The 15,457-nt window shown below is 60.4% G+C and overlaps 1 protein-coding gene across 6 annotated transcripts in view; it reads right to left on the reverse strand.

Moving 5' to 3' along the window:
* Positions 1-5,367: 5,367 nt before the first annotated feature.
* The window catches only part of SETX (senataxin), a 54,837-nt gene continuing 44,747 nt past the window's right edge, over positions 5,368-15,457 (reverse strand). For all 6 annotated transcript variants that reach the window (XM_045845894.1, XM_045845888.1, XM_045845892.1 and 3 more), the window contains 4 exons: positions 13,945-14,109; positions 12,692-12,790; positions 11,678-11,765; positions 5,368-8,061 (listed from right to left, as the gene is read on the reverse strand). In XM_045845894.1, the coding sequence (XP_045701850.1) occupies positions 7,336-8,061; positions 11,678-11,765; positions 12,692-12,790; positions 13,945-14,109 (1,078 nt within the window). In that variant the 3' untranslated portion in view covers positions 5,368-7,335. The remainder of the gene's footprint in view (positions 8,062-11,677; positions 11,766-12,691; positions 12,791-13,944; positions 14,110-15,457) is intronic.

The following is a 15,457-nucleotide window of genomic DNA, read 5'->3' on the forward strand; positions in this document are numbered from 1 at the left end:
ATCACGACGGTTGTGCGGCGTCAGCTGCCGACCCCATGCTTCAGGCCCAGCGTCTGCGGCTGCTGCCGCCTCCCTCCGGAGTCCCCCACCCCAAGTCCCAAGCTGGGCCCAGGGACAGCTGCAGAGCTGGGCAGTGCTGAAGGATGGGGCTCATCTGCAGAGACCCTGTGCTAGAGAGGGTGTCCTGGGGGTTCCCAGCTCTTGGGGTTCCGCTCCCCACCAACTTCCTAGCGGCCGGGCAGTGACCCGGGCCACCTGGGTCCCCCTGACCCCTCCAGCCCCTGCCCCGGGGCAGGTCTGACCTGCCACACCCCCTCAAGCCCCCCAGGCCACGCTAAGAGCCAGCTGAGCCAACCTGGCCTCGGGAGTGAGGTCACAGCAGGAGCCACACCGGATACTGAACAGGACCGGCTGCACTTCAAGGCCGAACCCACCCCCCGCCCAGGCTGCAGGGCTCAGCTCCCAGCCCCCCAGCGCAAGTGCCTTCTGCCCTTCTGTCCGTCCTTGGGGCGCACACCACCTTCCTCACTGACCGAGCCCACCCCCGCGGAAGTGAGACTAGCCGGGGGCTCCCCACGCGGAGTAGCTGTGAGATAGTTCTGGCCAGTAAGCTGGAAGCAGGGGAGATGGGCGGGGCTTCCAGGGAGTTCCTCAGACAGCTCCCCTCCCCCACTCCACACCCAGTCTCAGCTGGGCTCCGGTTTGGGCCCTGACTCAGCAGGCTGTGGAGAGGGCCCACCTGGCCACGCCGGTGTGAGACTCCGGTGGCGGCCAAACGTGGAAGCTGCCGCCCTGAGGCCCTGGCAGGGCCGCGGACCTGCCCTGATCGCCGACCTCCGCATTCTTGACGTGTGACAAAAAATAAACTTGGATGCGATTAACAACTGGAATTGGGCTTTTCTGTTACCTGCAGACTTAGCAATTCCTAAGCCATAGGCCCCGCCCCCCGGGCATCCAGCCCTGAGTCCAGAGACCCCAGCAAACCCTTCCTCCCTGGGCCGCGGCCCCCACGCCACACAGTTCGCCACGAAGACCCGGTTCCAGCAGCACCCGGCCTCGGAGTCAAGACCTGGCTGCCTCGGGCCGCCTCCTTCCAGAACAGGCCCTGCCCGCCCTGCCTGCTGCCCCTCGTCCACCTGCGAGTGAGGACGAGGGGCAGCAGACCCAAACCCATGGGGTGGGTGGGGGGGGACAACCGCCAGCACAGGCCACCATCTGTAAACAAGGTGCCTTGGCCCTGGTCACCACGGCACTAAACCACAGGGGAGTCCAACCTGGGCTCGAAGCACAATCTGGGGGCTGGGCGTGTGGGCTCCTTAGGAAGGGAGGGAATTAGGATGGAAAGGTGCGGTGCCCTCCAGCGGGCTCTGGCGTGTCAGTCACACTTTGGGGTGAGGGGCAGCCTCCCTCCTCAGCGCTGCTGCTGGGAGAGCAGCTGTTCACAGGCCAGCGCTGGGGGAGGGGGCCTTAGAGAGGAGCTCTGGGCTGACACCAACAGCTTCTACTACCCCCCCCTTTGTGTCACCCCAGGTGTGACTCCCTGGGCAAGGGGGGAGTCTCCAGAAGGGTCTGGGCGGAGAGGGCCCTTGGTGGCCGCGCTGTCCTCCCCGACCCCTCCCAGCCAGACCAGGACCAGAGCTGCATCAGCCGGCCTGCACGTGAGGGCTGGGCCCAGCCCGGATCCCAGGCGCAGGCTGGAGGGCACAGGCTGCCAGTGGCCACTGGGAAAACTCGGACATCTAGGACATCTCGCAGGCAGCTGAGAGCAAAGGAGGAGGTTAGGGGAGCCCAGCGTCCTCTCCAAGCCGGCGCGCCCTCTGCCGTGGGGCTCTGAGAGGGGAGGAGAAGAGGCTCTCACCTCCTGTCTCGGGACACAGCCAGTGTTCACAGCGCTGGGCAGCATGGTGACCTTCGCCTTCCCCCGGGGACAACTTTCTCCAGCTCAGTGCCACCGGCCTCAGGGGCCAGGCGGCCCTCTCGGGAGGGGCCTGTCGTGTGCACTGCAGGTGTGCAGCAGGCCCGGCCTGGAGCCACTCCGCGCCAGCGGAACCTCCCTCCCCCTGCGATAGCCAGAAGCGTCCCCAGGCATCTCAGACTTGGAGCAAACTTCCCCAGGTCAAGACCCACTGACCAGGAAAGACGGCCACACCCATTTCACCAGCGGTGATGTGGAGGCCGGGGGAAGGGACAGAACTTGCCCCGAGTCCCACTCACTCAGCAGCAGAGGCACGACAGCCTGACTCCAGAGCCCAGGGTTTGACCCAGACCAGGGCCCCAACAGGGGGCACCCCCCCCAGGGCTGGACCCAACTGCTCCTGCCCCCACCCTCCGCCCTACTGCAGCACAGGGCTCCGGGAGCTGGGCTTCAGCTGCACGGCCTGGCTGTTGGGGGGCACGCCTCCCCACCCACCCCCTCCTCTGAACAAGCAGACGCCACACCTGCCATTTCTGCCTCCTCTGCACCCAGTCCAGCTGCGCAGCGTCTACGGGCACCCAGGGAGCAGCAGTGGGCACCGCTGGCGGCCTGGGCCCGGCAGATCTACTCACCACTCCCCTGGGGACCCCTCCTCCGCCCACAACCCCCAGCACAACTCGGGCCAGAAGAGTTGAGGGAAAATGCCTGGGGAAGAAAAGCTTTGCTTGCTGATTTTTCCCTTTTCCAACACAGATCTTGGCTGCAGAGAAGTCGGAGATATAGAAAGGCGAGATGATAATTTCTAAGTCAAAACCACCCCCATTCTCCACCCAGTGCTAGTGACCGCTGAGATTTTGACACCGGTCCCCAGTGCTTTTCCACGAAACACAGCCACACGCGGCAGCCTCCCTGGCGTCCGTCTCCCCGACGTGGGCAGAGCCGAGAGCCACCCACCCGTGCAGCCACTGTCCGGCTGCAGCCACTGCGGCCCCGGGGGCGCCCTGGCCACAGAACCGAGGCACTGCACCCAAAGGCAACTCCGGGTGGCCCCGGCGGAAAAGGCCACCTGAAGGCTCTCGGGCCCCCAAGCCCCTGAGGACCAAGCTAGGCAGATGTGCGGGGAGGGCCCCAGGGAGCCGGGGCATCACCCAGTGTCCTGCCCGCAGTGGCCAGGGCGCCCTGCAGCCTACAGACCTGCCTCCCTCCGGTGGGCAGTCCAGCCTCGCCCCTGCTGCGGCCCAGCCCTGCGTGTTCGTGATCAGCGCTCCCGCTCCATCCAGGGAGGTGGGCTGTCTGTCCCCGTCCAGAGGAAGGGCGCAGGAAGCAACACAGGCCAGCAGAGAGGACAGGCAAGTTGCCCAGGGCCACACAACCCGGGCGAGGCCGAGACCAGACGCAAGCCCAGTCCTGGCACAGAAGCCCAAGCCAGCAACGCCAAGCCGCACAGCTGTCCCCCTTCCCTCTACTTACTTCCTAAAACAGGAATAGCCTCGTTGAACACACGTGCCCCACCAGCCTGCGTGCCCCCCACGAGCCTCTAGGGCAGCACTTAGCAGCATTACCCTGCACGTCACGTTGAAGGTGCTCTTTGGAAACAGACAGGGAAGGCCCAGCCTTTGGCTTTCGGCCCCTCCTAGCGCTCTCCTCGCCCCCCAGGGCCTGCTGGCCGAGGGGCCCGGGCTCCCGGCGGGTGTGCCACAGCCTCGCCCACACGCCCCTCAGGCAGGACAGGGTCTGGGCGGCAGCTGGAGTCGCTGTGGCTGTGCAGCTGGTGGCCCAGGGGCAGACGGCCCAGTGCCCCCACTCCCCGAGAAGGGGAAGGTGGTCCCAAAGGCACACACTCGGGGGTCCAGCCACCTGGCTGACCTTGGGCAAGTCACTCCATCTCTGTGTTGTTCCCCAGGCTCCTCTCCTGTGAGAGGGGGTGTTCAAAACACTACCTTATCACGGCGCGACGGTGAGGACGAACAGTGCTCACCGTCGCGCGCAGTGCCCCCGAGAGCGTGGCCCACACTGTCACCAGGCCGGCTGCAGTAGCCCATCTCCTCCCCGCACCCCGAGGGTGTGGGACCCCACGCGCTCCACGAGGCAGGGGGAGCATGCGCAGCGGCCCTTCCTCCTAGGAAGGTCAGCTTCTTGTGCTGTGGCGGTGAGTGCCCGGCACGGACTTCACCGCCGGCCTCCCGTCCCCTCGGGCTCACGTGCACTGTTGGGACCGATTTCACAGAGGGCAGGAAGAGCCGGGACTGCCCATCAGTGGCCTGGGAGTCACTGTGGACACACCCAGTCCCCAGGTCACAGAGTTGGCCCTGACTGGCCAACCTCATCCACTCGCCCCTGGGGCTAGACCAGGAAGCCTGGGGCAGAGCCCAGGAGAACAGGGTTCAGCGGCTCCCTCGAGACTCCAGAGCGCAGCTGCGGGGGGACAGCGCCATCGGGGCGCATCTCTCTGGAGCAAGGCTTCCTGGGAATGGGCAGCCGAGTGCAGCCCCGAGGCTCGAGCTGCGAGGACGCCAGCACCCTGGGCTGCCGCCTGCCACGCTGTGGGCGCCGCTTGCGCCGGCTAACTTGGCAAGTGCCCTCTGTGCGTGACAGTGACCGTACCTCGGTCCCCAAAGGGTGACGGAGGGGTTCCGCATGCACAGAGACTGCCTTGCGATGCCCCACAACACTGCGTTCCACCCGAGCTGAAGATGGGTTTCAGCAACCTCCTTGGACTATTTAGTCCTCAACCAACGAGAGGGGGTGGCTGCGCGGTCGTCGGAGGGACTTTGGAAACCACTGCTCCAGCTGGGAGGGGCTCCTGCGCGCAGGCCGCTGCAGGGCTCGCACCTCTCCGCAGGTCAGGGTGTGCTCGCTGTGCCCTGGGACTCCCCGAACGTCCCGTCCCGTCCCGTCCCGTCCCGTCCCGTCCCCTCCCCCTGTGCAACCGGCTGGAGCGAGCCATGGAGGGAGCCAGGGTCCGGGGAGGGTCTGCTCCCTTGCCCTGGGGACGGTGCCCCGAGGCCGAGGGCGTGTGCCTCTGAACAGGCCTGCACTCCTGGACGTCCCCAGCTCCATGAAGCGCATTCCGGCCGCAGCCGTCAGCAGTCAGCCCCGACTGGGACGTCCACACCCTGTCCCCATCGGGGGTGCCCTGGGAGCTCTTTTCATGGGTCACCGTTTGCTTGCCCCGTCCCCAATCCCGGCCCGACTCCGGGGAGCCTGGGGAGCCTGCGTTCCCGGCGGACCAGACGTCGGTGTCTGACGCACCATCACCACCGCGGTGGGCCGGCCGGGCCGTACACCTCCGTGCCTTCCAAACAAGACTCCAGAGAGGGCTGGGGAGCCAGAGGCGGCGCCGGGGCTGAAGAGCAGCCCGGGTAGGACGAGTGCAGCGGCAGGCCCGGCGGGTCGCCTGGGAAGTACGCCGCACCTCAGATCATCGACACAGAACTCCTAAGCCATGTCAGTCGTGTTTCCACTTTTTAATTCTGCTCTTTTCTCTTAAAATTTAAGTTTTAACAAAGAGAACAGATTGAACATCTGCCAAATCCCTGCTGGGAATTCAGAGCATAGAAAAATCAAAGCTCCAGCAAAAAATTATAATGTGCACAACTAGCTTCAGAAAATAGTTTAGTGCATCTCGGTTATAAAACTCATTTACAGATTATTGACATGTACTTATCAAAACTGGCTCCTGACACTGCGTGAAACGTGACCTGTGCACCCAAGGCCAGTTGCACCGAAGAAGCAGAGTGAAACCCACTTGTGTTGAAAGAACAGACAGTGGGAGAAGACAGGTTCTCACCACGCCCGGGCGAGGACAAAGCCATGGGCCCTTCCTCACCTTGCAGTGAACTGATCTCCCGCAGCGACACTGCCGTGAGGGACAGCCACATTGAGAATGGCCTTGCGACACACAGGAAAGGCTTTACACAAATGCTCTCACCAGCTGAACGAGGAACGGTTTCCAGGGCAAGGCTGGGCAGGAGGGGCCTGCCCGGGAGGGGCCCGGGGCACAGGCGTGCTCCTTGGGAAGGGCAGTGCAGGTCTCTGACTGGATCGTGCACGACCAGACCGGGCGGGCCAGCGGGGACGCCCCGAGGGGGCAGGTGCCAAGCTTTCTGGAAAGCGACACTGCTTGGGCCTGCGGTCCTCACTGCATCGTGGGTCTCGTCTCGTGCCCCAGCTCACAGCGTTTTTAATCCTAAATGGTCACCACTGCAAGGGTCTGCTCCACCGAGCACTTTGCCAGGGTCGCAGAAAAGGAAACTCGGAGCAGCAATGAGCTCTCGTGCCCAGACACACGCGTGAAGCTCCAAGGGCCCCCGGCCCCACCCCGCACCGCCCTCTCTGGCTCGGCCAGGACTGCCTCTCCCCCGAGATGGGGAGGGCGTGCTCCCTGCTGACAGGAGCGCCGTCTGGGCACCAGGGAGGACACGGGTCATGGGGAAGTGTGGTGCCGAGACTTTCGGCAACCAAATGCTGCTTTTTAAACAACTCTCAGTAATCTACTCGGTAGAAATCTCTGAGGAGTGCAGAGCCCTGTCTGCTTAAGCAGCAGAAAACAAGGAAGGTTTCAAGCGGGGCCCACCCAGCTCCAGGGCCTGTTCCCCCCATCAGCTGGTGGGTGGAGCGTGTCGCCCCGAGCCTGGCTCCACACCTGCCAGCCGCCGCCGCTGCTGCTGTGCGTTCTCACTTGGGATAGTCCCTGGGCGATCCGTGCGTGCTCGGGAAGCTGGGCTCTGAGACTTGGCGCCCGCTCCTCTGTCCAGGTCCCTCCCACCCCGCGGGGGCCAGGCCCCGCACCGGGGACACTGCACCACCACGCGTCCTCACAGGCCGACAGAGCTCCCGAAGGCCGCAGGAGACGCCCGCTCTGACCCTGGTCTGAACTCCAAGGACCTGCACCCCCTCCCAGCCTTCCCTCGGAGCGGGTGTTCCGTTCCCACCTGAGACAGTTCGCCCGGCCTGCCTCACGAGGACCGAGAGGGCCTGTCTCTCTCCTGCTTTTCTTTCTTCTTTTAAAACAAAGTTGGTTCTGGTGAAAATAATCAGCATTGTAAGCAGGGGAGAGAAAAGCGGTCTACGGATTAAACTTTAAAAGGACTTTGCCGTTTGCTATGCAAATGCGTATTTCAGCTTCTCCGACACGCACTCGGTGGGACCGACGCTTTTACAGGAGAACGAGAGACCGGCGGTCAAGCCCGCAGCCTCGGGCATCACAGCTGACACTCGCACGCCCCCTGGGAGGGTTTGCTACGGGCAGGAAGGTACCTAGGGTGACCCACAGGCCCTGGGGTCAGGCTGCGTTCCCCACGTTCCGGCAGCGCACACACTCCTCTGAGGAAACGCGAGTCTTATCTGGACAGTCCCACCGGCCGGCCCCCTGAAGCTGGCGGCGGTGCTTGTGGCCGGGGTGCTTGTCCCCGGCTTCCCTACAGTTTCCTCCTCTTTGAGCGGCTGTCCTCCCTCTCCGGTCTCCGGTCCCGGCCCGAGTTCCTCTTGGGGCGATGGCTTGCAGGGCTAGGCATCTCCTGGTCCCAGTCCCTGAAAGCCCTGGCGTCTCTTTGGTGGCTGTGCCCCCACTCCTGGTCATACACGCTTGTCGTGGCGGCGGCACTGGCAGCAGGAGGTTCACACGGCGCGTGCGGCCTGTGGACGCTCCCTGTGGCTGTGGACCACTCCATGGTGCTGCCTGGCACCTGGGGGCTCCCAGGGAAGCCGGGCTCACCCAAGGGGGGCGTTGCTCCCTGGTGCTGGGGGCTCGAGGGCTCCGGATCCCTCAGGCACTTCCCTTGCGCTTCAGAGCTCAGGCCCATTCTCTTAAGCAGTCGTGGGTCCCGCGGCTGGTCCTTAACTGGAGGCCTCTCGGGGTCCCTGGCAGCAGCGGTAGCAGCAGCTTCCTTAGGGTCGGGGGCCGTGCCGTTCAGGAAAGACGCAGACAGCGCCTTGATAATCTCGTCAGGCCTGCTGCTGGGGGAGCCGCCCCGGAGGCTGAAGCCCTCTAGGGCCAGGGCGGGGGGGTGGGTCAGACTTCGCTGCAGCATGGGCTTCAGTTTCAGGATCTTCGTTGCGTCGTGTCTATAGTTTTTGTCGCAGGTCTTGATGATGGCGCCGCGCCTCTGTGCGTCCTGAATCAGGTGGTTCCAGTGCTGATTGTCCTTGAAACCAAGAGAAGGGAGAAAGAGTTACACCCCAACAAACACTCACATGCTCGGGAAGCTCAGGGCTCCAGCTTCGTTTTGGAACAAAGAAAGAAGCAGACTCTCGTACACGTTCCCCAGAACCCATCACCGTTCGATAGGCTGACAGAGAAACGGCCGGCGCCGGCCCTGCACCCCAGGCAGCAACCTCATGAAGCTGTTTCAACGTCAACTAACTAAATGAAATACAATTAAGAATTCAGTGGCACCAGCCACACTGCAAGTGCTCAGTGACCACACGTGACCAGCGACACACGTGCCAGACAGTGCAGAGCACGTGCCCGTCACCCCAGGAAGCTCCCGGGTGCTGCAGATGCAGTCTCACCTGTCTCGCGGCCAGGCTACCGGCATCAGAAGAGGAAGGCTTTGGCTTCAGAAAGCCGTAACTTTTGAGTGCCTACAGCTATTCTAGAAAAAGTCCGCAGCTTTCATCAAACTCCCAAAGGCCTCCCCAGCTCCAAAGGGCTACAGTATCTTCATCCCCTGAAGCCCTACTCCAAGGCCGCACACCACGGGCTGCCCTGGGCCTCTGCTCAGAGGAGCTGAGGCCCTAAAAGAGCGTCTGCGGAAAGAGCCCCGCCCCTCCCGCCCCTCCTCCCCGTGGCGATTTCCTCAGCAACACGCAAAAAGAGGACAAAGTGGGCCCAATGGGGAGAGACAGATGCGGGTTGAGGAGGGAGGGCCCGGCTGCTCCGAGCCTCACGCTGCCGCCCAGGAGGCAGAGGGCGCAGGCAGGCTGTGCACGCAGGATCACCTTGGCGGGACCAGGTCACTGGGCCTCTCTGCGGCGGCTCCTCAGCAGTAAACAGCCGTGTTTCCTGCACTGATTCTAAACGCGCACCGCGTCGCAGCGTCCCAACCCTGAAGTCGGAGTGGCTGGCCCAGGGCGGTGCTGTGCACGGCCTCCTGGGGGAGGGCCCGGGCCGAGCACCAGAACCCTGGACTCACAGTCAATACGCAGGTGGAAAAAAGGACGCGTCCCGGCTCCTGCCTGCAAATCTAGCCACAGACACCCGCTGACCAGGCAGAGCCTTCCCAGCCCGAGACCCTGGAGAGCGAGGGCGGGACTGGAGGCCGGAGACCCAGGCGGCGGAGTCAGGCGGCACCGTCCCGCAGACGGCACCGTCCCGCAGACGGCACCCAGTGTACCCAGACGGTGTGCGCACAGGCGAGGACGTCGTGTGTCCCCACCTCGGAGAGGGCGAGTGTTTGACACTGAAAGTGAGTGACTTTCAAGAATATCTGAACCTATTCGCTTCACTTGTATTTTTTATGTATCAGCATGAATGATGCGATAAAAATCTGCCTAGGTAAGTCTAAAAGAGTTCCTTCACCAAATATAAAATGAAAGTTTTCAGCAGAAACCAGGTGCCGTGTCCCAGCTGAACAGCAGCAAACCGAGGAACGCTGCACGTCATAACCAACGGCTTCCTGGACCGGATCCACGACAGCAACCCGGCGGCCCCACGGGGTGCGTGAGCCCCGCAGGAGTCACGCGCACCACGCACCCCCGACAGGCCCACGTGAGCAGCTCCGGGCTCTGGGGCTCCACCCCCTCCTCTCTCCTCCTGTGGCCGAGACACAGGCAGAAGCAGATGCTCGGCTGCCACTGCGGCCAAGCCTCCTGCACCTCAACGCGGTGCCTGACCCCATCCGAAGACTGCAAACACTGTTTGGAGAAGGGGCTATTACTCTTGGTTTCACAGAAGAAACCAAGCACCTTAACCACTGATCCCGTTTCTGTGAGGGAGACGGAGCTAAAGAACAGCAACAACGAAGCAGCCCCCAAGACGACAGAAGTTGGAACACCCAATGGTAAGGTGGGTGTGAAGATAACATCACAGCTAGAGGTCAGTGGCGTGCAAATGTGTGCTAAGACTCTCTAAGGGGGGCGGGTGGTGGAAGAACGCTATACAAGAATCAATTCCCTACATCCTCGTGGGCTTCCCCGCCCTTCCGCTCCGCGCTTCTCCACCACAGCGCCGCCCGTCCACCCCAGTCTGACCACGGGGTGTACCGCTGACCACAGGGCGCAGCCACAAGAAAACCCCTGGGTGCCAAATAAAGAGGTCAGTGCAAATTGGGGTGCCCACGAGAGCTCCCTGAACACGGCACCGCTAAGAGACACACAGCTCTAGTAACGCTTTACTTTTCAGGTTCAAACACGATCAAAATGCAACTGCGTAAAAACAATCATTGTAATAGATTATTCAAGTGACAGTAAATCCTTTTTACCATTCAGATCCTTAAGGTCACAGAAAAAAAAATATTTTTTAAAAAGTCTTTTACTGCCCTGGCTGGCATAGCTCAGTGGATTGAGCGTGGACTGCGAACCAAAGTGTTGCAGGTTTGATTCCCAGTCAGGGCACATGCCTGGGTTGCAGGCCACAGACCCTAGCAACCACACACGGATGTTTCTCTCTTTCTTCCTCCCTTCCCTCTCTAAAAATAAATAAATAAAATCTTAAAAAAAAAAAAAAGGGAATTCTTGAAGAAAAAGTCTTTTTCTTTAGGGTAACCACAGATTCACAGGAATTTGCAAAAGAAGTACAGAGCCATTCCACACACCCTTCACAGTTTACACAAACAGCTATGAAAAAGTTTTTTTCTAACTTTCAATTTATATACAAATTTGTGTGGCAGAGAAGCAACAGAAAAGTTTTTAATCGTGAAAATGTATAACCGCACTCGATTTTATCCCCCACAAGAACGAGGGAAATGCATGTCACGGAGCAGAAAGAACAGCACTCATCTCCACGCCACTGCACGCACTTGAGAGTGGTGTACTAGACTTATTTTTAAAAGCCTCATTTTAAATTGTCAGCATTTATAACACACCAGAAACAAAGCCTTTAACCACACTTAAAACCCGGAGGTACGCAGCCTGAGAACACTCTTTCGAGGGGGCAAACGCAGAAGCCGAAGACCCCGAGGGCGTGAGAGAGAGGACGGTGTTTGGGCGCCCTCTGGTGGTGCTGACCAATGCGGGGGAATCCCTGCTAAGGGAACTCGTGACTGGTGGAGAAACCAGGAGAGGGGAAAGCTGTCGCCCCTAATGAGCAAAGGAGCGAAGACATGCTTCAGCCAGTTGTGATACCAGCAATCCCGCTGCACGGCTCTCTACCAAACAAGCCCCCGTCGCCTTCCCGAAAGAGCGTCTGCACCGGGTCCCGGGGACGCAGCAGCAGCCCTGCGCCAAGAGCCCGGGCAGAAGGGGACCCAAGCACCCGCGTGGACCCACTCACTGTGGCGGTCAGCCGGGCCGACGACAGCCACACTGAGGAGTTCGAGCACTCCGCACGTCACCCGAACGGCCCTAGAATGCAGGTGCAATGTTTCTTACCAGGCCCCCTTGAGAGGACGCCGTGGCTCCCTGGGCCCTGGGCTGAGCAGGCGAGTGGCCTCTGCGGAGGAAGCTCCAGGGAGAAGCTGCTGGAGGGCGGACAGCGGGGAGGAGGCTCCCACTGCACGCCTCCGTGGGCCCCTGCACTACCCCCACGCTGACGGGCAGTGAAAACTAACCTCGCCCCGCCACGGGGGACGCCGGCGCGCGGGCCCCCGGTCCCGCACCTACCATCAAGGTCCGCAGGTGGCCCAGGATGAAGAGGCTGTACTTGGCTCGTGTGATGGCGACGTTCAGTCTCTGCAAGCTCGCCAGAAACCTAGGCAATGGGAAAGACAGTTACTTCTCTCTACGCAGTGTCTCGGTGGTTTCAGTGTGGGTGAGACGCAGGCAGTTTTTAGACGGTTTCCCACGGGCTCCTTTGACTTGTAAAGGCACGGTGCCTTCTCCTCCTCTTCCCGACGCAGGGCCCCTGGCACAGAAGCAAGGCCCACTGAAGACAGTGCGCAGAGCCCCCAGTGCCGTCCTTTAAACCGATGTGCCTGTCGGCTCCCTGTTTTGACTCGAATGAGATGCTGGGAATCTGGACAGTATGACTTCTAAACCTGACAGACGTCTTAAAAATACAGGACTTGATCAGCCTTAAATTTAAACCTGTCTGAGAGCACTAAAACTCGGAGGAACGCGTGCAGAAACAAACGCAACCCCAGATGTGCGGAGCGCTCAGAAACGGCGCATCTGCCGCACCACGCAGACGGAACGTCCCATCAGACGGCCCTGAAGCGGGCGGCCTCCACGTGTGCGCGCAGACCAGCTGCAGGCAGGGGAACAGACGACACCCGTGACTGTTTGCTCTAAGAGCAGTTACACATATTTACAGCCAGTAAATGTCACCTGTCCCTCACGAGAGGAAAAATCTCGGTGCCCCGAGACTCAGGGGAGTTTTCTGTCACCCACGGCACACCCACGGCATCCCCTCGGCCCCTCTGGGAGTAAGCTGACCGTGGTCGAGGGGAACAAACTCGGCCAAAGCAGAAAACACCGAGAGGAGGAAAAACCACGTCACGACACATCCCGTGGGAGAGGAGCAGGCCCCCGCAAACACACTGGATCCAATGACGCGTTCACGCTCACTAAAAACAGAACGGACTCACACCGTGCCGCGGGTTAATGCACAAGTACCCGGGCGAGCAGGACCAACAGTGGATTAGCTTCACAGCTGGGAAAATCACAGCAGTTACTCACCCAATTGAACCTTGCACAGCGTTCGCTCGGACGCACGTGACAATGATACAGTCTTTCTGACGACCCTGAAACGCGTCCACGGTATCTACTTCCGCGAGCCTATTCACAAAAGAGAGATGTTCGCTGCAGAAAAACACGCACTGAACACACGTGTTCCTGCAGTAGTCTTCAGAAGCGTTTTCGTGGTGTGTGTAGTTTCGGAAATACAGCTCACACAACACAAAACTCGCCATTTCCAAGTCCAGTCACTACGCTGTGCGACCGTCTTCGCTGACCGCACATTTCCGCCGCCCAGAGAAGCCTGGTCTCAACTGCCCCTCCCGCAGGCCCCGCCGACCACGAACCTCCTCTTCATCTCCACGGAGCCACACGCCACGTGGCCTTTGTGTCTGGCTCCTGCCCCCAGCACATTTTCAAGGCCTACCTGCGCTGTCACAGGGGTCAGCTTCCGTTCTCCTACAGCTGAGTATTTGTACAGGTGCACAAATAACAAGTGTATTCACCCATTTACAAAGCCTGTCCGAAGTGCTTGCTTACTAACTCTGCTTCTTTACTTTTTAAAGGTCTGTTCAAATCTTTCATTTCCCAAAAGCCAGTTTTGGTAGTTTGTGTGTTTCTAGGTCAAGAAACTTTGAGTCAATCCGTTTCCAATACTTTTTAATTTTACCGCCGAGGTAAAACGACGACAAAAACGGGATCTTCCCTCTATGTACAAAGACACTAAAAGGGTTAAGGAGGAGTGTCCTACCCGCAGCCCACGGGCCACTGGCAGCCCAGGAAGGCTGTGAGTGCAGCCCAACACAAAACCGTAAATTTACTTAAAACACTGAAATATTTTTGTTACACATCACAGTGTATTTACTGTGTGGCCCAAAACGACTCTTCCTCCTCCAGTGTGGCCCAGAGATGTCCAGAGGCTGCACAGCCCTGGGTCAAACCATTTACTCAGTGACAATGGGATTCCCTGAGTCTCGTGAGAACGGGACTGAGCGAACAAGCTGTGAACTAAACCGGGGGGAGCGCCCGGAGAGCTCCAAGGTGCATCGCACCGCCAGGTGTCCGGTGGTGACGGGCGTCCCACAGGCGGGGGCTCGGTCCCCAGGGCTGCGAGCATGCCCACCCGCAACCCTGTGCCCTGGGCTGGACCACGACCCCAGTCTGAGAACACACTCCACGTTTCCTCCCTTTGCGGCCCTTTTCTTCTCAATTCAGCTTAAAAACTGAAAATATCTGTACAGATGAAGATGACTTACCCTTTTCCTTCAAATTCTTTGTCCAACTCCTTCTGAATCATCATCTTCTGAGCCTTGTAATGGGTTATGATGCCAACGTTCCGGAAAGTAACGTCCTTTCTCTTGTCTTTGAGAAGTTTGATCAACTCTATGACCACTTTTATTTCTTGAATGTTCACGTAAGAGCTAAACAAGGTGGACAAAAGAACACGTCAAAACTAACAGCAGCCCCATCGCTAGCTGAAGTCCCACTCCGTTTCCACGACAGAAAGGTAGGTCCCATCACCGCTCACGCTCAGCAGTGACTCAAAAAGGCGGTTATGCCGGCCCTCTGCGTCGTGGTGCGAACCAATACAAAATAACTGGCTGGTGAAACCCAGGTGTATGAGAGAAAACGTTTTAAGTCAACTAAGGCTTAGGCGCCACTTGCTTGACATCTGGTGAACATCTGTCAACACAGGAGCAGCGACGGTAAGAAGGAAAGTGTAACAGGGACGACTCGGACAATCAAGACGCGCTATCCTCCATGCTGCGAGAAGAGGGCTTCAGGTGGGGTATCTTTTTTTTACCGCCCTGACCCGAGGACATGTTTTATTGATTTTGGAGACAGAGGAAGACAGGTGGGGGGTGGGGGGAGAGAGAAACACCCGTGTGAGAGAGATCAGCTGCCTCCTGCACATGCCCCAACGGGGATCGAACACGCAACCCAGGCACACCCAGGCACGTGCCCTGACTGGGGATGGAGCCCGCAACCCTTTGGTGCACGGGACCATGCCCTAGCCAGCAGAGCCCCTGCCCAGACGGTGCTCCAGCCCAGCTGTGCGAACCGCGCACCACACGAGCAGGGCGAAGCCAACCACACAGACTCCTAGGTCACGGCCCTTGGGAGACGAACGCCAGGGGGTCCTACAGCAGCCCTGTTCTCGCTGGCCTCCCACACCCCCCCAACTCATTACCCCAGAGGGGACAGGACACGCAGAGGCATGGTGGGGGACACTGCACGGGCACCACTGTCCCCAGGGCCGCCTTGTCTCACTTCAGGAGCCTGTGGTGCCCACCACCCTGAGTCCAAGACGTCCTGTGCAGGTGAGCCAGTAACCAGCTCTGCCTCCTGTCCTTGTCGCTTCTGTTCTGCTCCGTCCCCGCTTAGGTCAGCGCCTCTCACGTGCCCTCCCATCCCCACGACGCTCACGGAGCTCAGCTCTCCATCCTCTGCCCCACCCCACAGTCCCTCTGGCAACGCGCACCGGCCCCCTGCGTCTCTGCACTCCTACCCCCCCCACCTCCAGGGACCAGTGTCCAGTCCTCCGAGGACTCTGCCCGCTCTGCAGCTCTCAGGACTCAGGTGGGTTTGCGCTTCCTCCTGCGCCCTCGTGCACGGGGGCGCCCGCACCTGTGCCAACCAGGGCAGCCCCCAGCCTGCCTCTCTGCTCGCTCACAAGCAGCCCTGGCTCCTCCAGGCGTTCCCCGATGAGCAGCCCCCCACTGCGGCCACTCACAGACCCCCCAACAACGCAGCACGTCGAATACTGTC

The sequence above is a fragment of the Phyllostomus hastatus genome, unplaced genomic scaffold, assembly GCF_019186645.2.
Source record: "Phyllostomus hastatus isolate PE091 unplaced genomic scaffold, TTU_PhHast_1.1 phas_contig_495, whole genome shotgun sequence".
In the NCBI taxonomy this organism is placed as follows: Eukaryota; Metazoa; Chordata; class Mammalia; order Chiroptera; family Phyllostomidae; genus Phyllostomus; species Phyllostomus hastatus.